Source organism: Trypanosoma equiperdum (genome assembly GCF_001457755.1).
Source record: "Trypanosoma equiperdum strain OVI genome assembly, contig: ctg_470, whole genome shotgun sequence".
Classification (NCBI taxonomy): domain Eukaryota; phylum Euglenozoa; class Kinetoplastea; order Trypanosomatida; family Trypanosomatidae; genus Trypanosoma; species Trypanosoma equiperdum.
The window spans coordinates 3,675-11,213 of NW_027124388.1; the positions used below are offsets into that span (position 1 = coordinate 3,675).

General features: G+C 40.0%; 1 protein-coding gene and 1 pseudogene across 2 annotated transcripts; both read right to left on the minus strand.

Annotated features, from left to right (window-relative positions):
* Positions 1–533: 533 nt before the first annotated feature.
* On the minus strand, positions 534–1,820 carry TEOVI_000198300 (Trypanosome variant surface glycoprotein (A-type)/Trypanosome variant surface glycoprotein C-terminal domain containing protein, putative; the record flags this gene model as incomplete). Its single annotated transcript, XM_067225125.1, has 1 exon — positions 534–1,820. One exon carries the CDS (start codon positions 1,818–1,820, stop codon positions 534–536), a length of 1,287 nt encoding a protein of 428 aa, XP_067081226.1.
* Positions 1,821–3,841: 2,021 nt separating this feature from the next.
* TEOVI_000198400:pseudogene lies at positions 3,842–5,313 on the minus strand (annotated as a pseudogene). The gene is given in 2 exon segments: positions 3,842–4,204; positions 4,207–5,313. Coding segments are annotated over 2 exon segments (1,470 nt in total).
* Positions 5,314–7,539: the final 2,226 nt, after the last annotated feature.

The following is a 7,539-nucleotide window of genomic DNA, read 5'->3' on the forward strand; positions in this document are numbered from 1 at the left end:
CTCATTGTCCCATCCATCGTTTTCTGACGTATGAAGATGGCCATCGTCACATTTGTGTTTGAGCATGCGTATCTTCCACCTTTTCTATTCTTACTTTTGCTCTCTCCTCTAACAATATTCTTCATCCTCTCTCTCACTTGCTCACTTACTTCCATCGTAGTCGTGCTACTGTTTTTAGTACTTATATTTTGCCAGTCTTTTTAGTCTTCATCTTAATTATATTAAAATGTTAGTAAACACACAAACACAACACTGTTCCATCATGGTCATCATTATCATAACCGTTTCTATTGCTATAAATAATGCTGTAAAAAATTAACAATTTGTCAAATAGCACTCATTTTTCGTATCATATAACCCTCTTAAATTACAGCCATATTCTGTCATTTTCATATAAAATTTTCAGTTTTCAAAACTTTCAACCATTTGCAAAGGTTTCATCAAAAGTTTTTAAAAATATGGAATTTCAGAAAATTCTGCATATTCTCTCAAAATTGAAGATTTTATAAATTTCACAAAATTATCAAATATATTTAAAATAATACTAAGCCCAGAAATACAGCATTCATCAGTAAAAAATTATTATTTACAATAATTGTGAAATCTTTGCAAAATTCTCCATCCCATTTGCAGTTTACAGTACAATCCCTCTGTCGTTTATCGTTGCATTCTGAGCTTGGTATCCCATCTTTCCCTTCTTCTTGGTTTGCTTTTGCTAGCTCAGCTTTCACATCATTTTTCAACTCACACTTTTTGGCTTTGTCGTTAAAAATGCAACCCTTTTCCTCTAGTTCCTTACACTTGTCTCTGTCAGTTCCTGCTTCAGCGCAGGCTTGCTCTGTGGCATTGATTTTGGTTGTCTGTGTATCACAAGCGGCTGCGGGCTTTTTTGCTGCTGCTGTTGTTAACTCCGTCATTTTGTTGTACGTAGCTTCGGCTAGTTGCTTTTCCGACATCTCAAGAACTTTTTTGTTTTTCTTTGTTTCTCCGTCTTTGATTTTCAGTGTGATTTGATCCAGTGCTTTGGTGTACTTGTGGTTTCCAGTGGCGGCGTCAATACCAAACAGTGACTTTAAGTGCGAATTTACATCGTCGTCACTTTTGCTGCTTGGCCAGCCACGGAGTTTCCTTTCTGCTTGCCTTAGGTCGGCGTTTTGTTCGTATTGAATTAGAGTCGTTTTTAACTCTTCTAGGGTTGTCGGCGCGTTCTGTATTGTTGCCTTGGTGGCAGCGACGTTCGTTCCGTGTTTGTCGTGTAGAGCCTTCAGCATCTGCAGTGATTCCGGCTTGTTCTTAAACTTGTTGCTGTTCGCGAAGCCTCCGGTTGCCGCTACCTCGATGACACCGCCGAGAATTGTGAGCTTGCCCGTGAAATCCGCTAGAGCCGTGTTCAGGTTTTTTCTCAAGTGGTACTTGTTGCCGTTGGTGTTGTGGATGGCAGCTCCCGGTCCGCTGTGTGCTGTGAAAGCGGTTTTGATCTCGGCGCTAAGGTCGGCTTCGACTGCCGTGGCGCTGAACACGTCTGCTTCCGCGCATTGTCCTAGGTTTTTTGGCGTGCCTTGGTTGTCGGCATTGCTGGTAGCTCCAATACAGAATTTCTCGTTGTCGCCGCCGTCTCTCTTGAGTGACTTTAGTAGCAGGACAGTTTCGTCCGTGCGACCCGCGGCGTAGGCGGCTGCTGCTGCCAATTTTGTGCCGATTTCCGCGGATTCCTGGAGTCTGCTTGCGTGCAGCTCGCGGAGCTCTACTGCGTAGATTCTCAGGGTAGTAGTCGCTTCGGCGGTATCAGTCATCGCCAGAGCTGCGAGAGCTAGCTGCATCGCTTTTGCTACTGGATTGCATCCCGTATTCGGCTGCTTGCAGCTGCGAGCTAATCCTAGCTGCTTGACCCTTGGCCTTAGCGGAGAAACCACACAGCTTCTGCGCTATCGCTACTTCCAGTGCTTCCCCGGCAGCGTCGACGCTTTCGGGGTCGAGTAGATAAACACTGCCGTTACTAGCGCGGCAAGTTTCCATGCCCGCTGTTGGTTTGTCTTGTTTCTTACCTTGTCCGCGAAAGGCATTATCTGCAATGATCAGAACCTATAGTCTCTTGTTTCGCTTGGTGCGCTTAGTAAGATGTGGCAAGGCGGATGTTTGGTTGTTAAGTGTGGTTTTGGCTTTGTCCTTGTCTTGCGGTTGGGTATGATCAATTAGGATCTTGTGCTTTTTGCTCCCCTTCTTGACGGTCGTTGGTTCTTTTATCTCAGCTGACAGTGTTATCTTTACTATACACGAACAGTTGTCTATATATTTTGTATTGAGTTTGGTTGTGATTTTATGCAATCCATACGTAAAAGGGGGTTAAATTTCCAAAATTCTTACCTTCATTTTATTTCTGCAAAACGTCACTCAGGGAAACCGCAATTTAACAGCTTTAACACTAATTCATCTTGTTCTGTTTCAACATCTAAAGCATCTACCATCAATTATAGGTATATTCCTCTAGTGCATATCAAGTCGGATCGCCTTTATTCACCTTAAATGACGGTGTGACTCTCCCGTTTCGTGCGTACGCATGGCCTTGTGTATTTTGCACTGTTATACTTCTTTATTTTTTCTTGGGGACATCTTGTTCGATAATTATGTTATTGATACGGATCTCTTGCTTTGAAGTTTCCTGAAACGGTACATCAATGCCGCACAGGTACATATTTTTCATAGATTGCTCTCTATTTCAGCGGAGACAACGGTTCTCCATTAAACAAGTAAGGGAGGGGCGTGGTATCATCACAATATTTCTTTATTTCACATATAGTTCCTTTATCGCTTTATTTGTGCACTATTTTTTCAGTTTCTGTGTTTTCATTATTTTTTTCTGTACACAGAAAAATATTAATACTTATAGTCTTAATGTCGCCCCATAATATTACAACGTTTTTCACAAGTGTTGGAAATTATTACTACATCATCGAGAGGAAGACCTAAACATTATCTTCCAATTATATATATATATATATTTCTGTGTCTTCTTCTTCACATCTATACACTATGATCAGTCATCAAATTAAAAACGACACTTTCAACAATTTCAGCTGCTATTTCTAAGGTTTTCGTCGTAACATGCAGTTGCATCATCAGCGAGACCAGTATCTTTTTCTCCTTTACGTTGTCCCGCACCCGTTGTTTTATTTTAAAGTTTCCCTTTTTTCATAAAATGCCGCTGGTACTGTAGGTTCTGCAGCGATGCTGTTTTGTTTGTACACTGGTCTTTGGTTTTTCATTTGGCCTTCATTCTTGCATATAATAAAGTCAATCATCATAATTGTGCTCCACAGTGAGCATATTACAACCCTTTTCTCACTCTTATTCTTTTCCTTCAATAATACTCTTCATAATCTTCCTCACTTTCTTTTATACAGAGCATCACACAAACTTCCATACTTCTACTTCATCCTTTACATTGTTTAACTTTTTTATTTTGGCAATTTATTCAGTTTTCACAACCATTCTTACAATACTTTTAGTATATACACACTCACAACACTCTCACCTCTTTCTTATTATTACTATTTTTTTCTAATATTCATAAAAGAAACAAAATAAACATAATTTAAATGTCACTTATTTTTCATACCCTCTCACTACACTAAATTACATCTATAAGCCATAATTATGAACACTTTAGCAAAAATTTTATATTATAGAGTTTTTCTATTTCCTAAAGGTTTTAAAAAAGTATGAAAATGTATCATATTTTATGTAATTTAGAAAATTGTCTCAAAATAAAAAGTTTGATTATTTTCATACAATTAAGTACAAATCCTTTAGGAAAATAACTCTTTTGAAAAATTATTTATGGAAGCAAAACTGCAAGCAAAAGAGGGGCCTTGTTAAGGACAAAAGAGTCGCTTGCTGTGGTGTTTGTGGTGGCTGGAGTTGTTGTAGTTTTTGCAGGGTCTTCTTCGCATTTGCTATCTTTTTCATTATATTTGCATCCGGGTTTGTTGTTGCATTGATTTTTGTCCGGTTTTTCCTTGCAATCCTCTGGCTGTGCCGAATCAGTTGTCGTCGCCGCTCTGCTTTGGGATGTGGCTACACCCCGCACTGCTTCACTGGTGCAAAAAGCCAAGGCAGCAGCATAGCTGTCGCTTTCGCCAAGCGTTTTTAGATTTTCGGTGTTTGCAGTTCCGGACACTTTATAAGCTGGTTTTATTCTTTCCAGTGATTAATCAATTCATCGTAAATCGTCTTGTCACTGGTGCCTAATATATTTTGGACCATTTGCTTCTTCTTTTCTCCATTGGTTTCCGCTTTAATTTCACCGGTTTTAAGCATTTCCGCGATTTCCTGTGCGTCTTTGTCGTCAGCGAGGTTTTTAACGGGCTCAGTGTAAGTCGATTTCATGCTTGTCCTCTGCAGGTTTTTCAGCTCGCATATTGCTTTGGCAACCGCCTTTGTTTCGACGATTGGCCCATCGTCATTTCCCTTGCCTGGCGTCCTCAAGCATGATCCCTCCGTCCTTGCCGTGTGGTCTATGGCTATTGTTTCAGCGCCTTTTGGGTTGTCCGGTGCTTCGACGCTGTGTAGCGCAAATCCGGCATTGACGGTGCCGATGGCTCCTGCTGCCTGAAATTTGCTTGTGCAGCCTTTGCTTTCCGTTAGCGAGTGCCCTCCTGTTCCGAGCGTGCCAGCGGCCGCTAGTGTTAGTTTAAGTCTCAGCGTCGCAAATGCCGAAGTTGGCTGCATCTTCATTTCTGTCACTTGCATGATGTCATCTGCGGCTGCTTTGATGTCAGCGGCTTGGTTTAGCGTTGTTAGACATTTTAAGTCTTCCGTTGGTGTGTTTTCATAATGGACTACGCAGGTGTCGGCGTTTACGGAGAAAATGCCGGCTTTTGCGGTTCCGTACGTTGCTGCCTTGGTGTAGGCCGCTTGTCCAACTGTGTTGTGGATCAAAACCTTTAGTTGAGCTTGTCTTGCTGCTAGTTGTTGGGCGCTTCGCGGCTCTGTTTCTGCCGCCTCTTTTTTTGCTTGCAATGCGCGGGCTTTCCGGGTCGCTGCTATTGCTTCTAGTAAGACAAATTTTAGTTTTTGGCTATCCGTTGCTGCGTGGCACGCCGCTAGTGCGTACACCTGCTGCTCCCTGGTTAGCTGCGTGACTGCTCCGAAGTTGTGCACTGTTTGCCCCGTCATTTTTTTTGCTGCTTCTGTAAGAAAAAGCAGCTCGCCGCACGCCGTTGTTGCTTTGGCGGCTTTTTGATTGGCTGTTTCGGCCGCAACGCACCAGGCCGATGCTGCTGCCACTAATGCTATCGTTGGCAATTGTTTCATGGTCGCTACCCTTGAGTCACTAAATAAACGGCGGTCATTTGCGTTGGTGTCATTTTTCATGTCCATAGTGTTTCGTATCCAGTAGGAGAGCTTGGTATGGGTTGGTCCACGGTGTCCAGTGACTTTGTCGCCTACGAAAGTGGAAAGTATAAAAATCACGTCCAAAACCCTTTTGTTCACCTTAATTCCAGCATGAGAACCTCTATTTGATTTTCCCCACACCGAATTGCCTCACTTCGCCATATTGCCAACATATATCAATATAGAAATATTTGGTTCAGCGACCATCTCCTTCATTACCACGGTTAAAACTAATTTACATCATTTACGCATTTAAATCTTACTGAAAGGCAGCCATTTGTTAACTGTTTCTATTGAAGCCGCCTCCTTTGTCAGATACAAACGCGCAGAATCTTTAAAAAGGGACTACGTTGTTTTAACTAAAACAAAATATATTTATAGCTCTAATCTTCTATATCTTAAGTTAACGCCGGGACATTCGTTTATGCTGGAATAATATATGAAAGTAGCTGGTTGTTGCGGAAGCGTTTCACTTCTAGTTTATCGGTGCTTTCATCCGGCTTTGCTGGGAGCTGCTCCTACTTAAGACTATATAAGTTATGCGTCGAAACTTCCTGCGTCTCTGCAATTCCTTTGTTAATACGATCCTTTAGTTTTGTGTCGGAGACAGCTCTTATGTTAATTCCTTTATCGTTGTAATGTCTTGGCAAATGGCGGCCATACTAACACATAATTGGGGGGGCATAACCGTCTAATATTTGCACTTCATAAACAATCTGTTTCTGTTCATATATTCGCCATAATAAACTCTTTATCATTTTTAAATTTTCTTGGTTTCACACTGTCATCTATTAATAGCTATTAGTTGAAAAGACACCTAGCAATAATTTTATATTTTCCCCCACAAATGTTGTCGTTTATCATTATATCTGATGAGAATACAACTTAAATATAACCTCACATTTGGTCAATGATGGTCCCTCATGCTGTTGCTGCTTCTGTCGACATTTTTTATTCACAGCTGTATAGTAGAATCCGGTATTACATTAAAAGTAGCGTTGCCACCATCATTTTTTTCATATATCTACTCATTTTTAGTGAAATGTGGCGCATGAACTCATTTTGATGTATCATTTCGTTTTTTGGCCACGGAACTGCCGATGTTCCCTCGCTTAATTTCTTAGTTTTCATTATTTGTCGTTTTTTTCCCTCTGGTTCTGTGGATAATGTCGTGAGCCCATTTGGATTTTACGCTGACCTCCGTCCTTACCATATATCACTTCTTATAATTTTCTCATGTATTGCGGCTCCTATCTTCACGTTTCCATCTGATAATACGCATATTCCATATATGCACCACCCCTCTTTCAGCATTTCCTTTAATAATAATACTCGTTCTCTCCAACTAACTTACTTTTATTGCACCATTTCCATTATTTAAGTACGTCTATGTTGTCTTCCATTTAGTTTTTACCACTTCTTCTGTTAAATTACTATACACACACATCAGCACACTTATCTTATTATTATTATTATTATCATTACTTCCCTTATTATATTATTAGCATAACCACTCACAACATACACCTACCATTATTATTACTATTATCGTCATTATTATGATTATTCCTAATACAACTCCAGTTAGTATCCGTAAAATAAATGAAGATAAAACAAAAAATCTAATTCGAAAATATAATTCAATTTTCATACCCTAACCCTAACTATCATTTTTATTTATATTATTGTAACACTAATCCTAACCCCAATAAGAAAAATAGGTAAAAAAAAGAAGTTTTACGGTATCACCTGCTATTTGATTCTCACGGGTAACTTTCATTCCAAAATTTCAACTAATTTACACAGCTTCATCAAGAAGTGTTTAAATATGTCATGATTTAGCTAATTCTATCAAAGTTGAAAAATTCGTTAGTTTCATGAATTTGAGCAAAATATTTTATAAACTTAACTATATAAGCAAAAATGCAAGCAAAAGAGTGGACTTGTTAATAAGAAACGAATTGCTTGCTGTGGTGTTTTGAGTACCCGTTTTGCTATCTTTCTCTCCTCCCTCTACTTCCTTTTTGACAAAATGCGGATCCACTACGCACTTTTTGTTTTCACCATCGCTATCCCATTTGCATCCATCTTTACAGGTGTCCCCTTTTTTAGCTTTGCATTCATCTGGTTTAGGCGCTGTTGGCA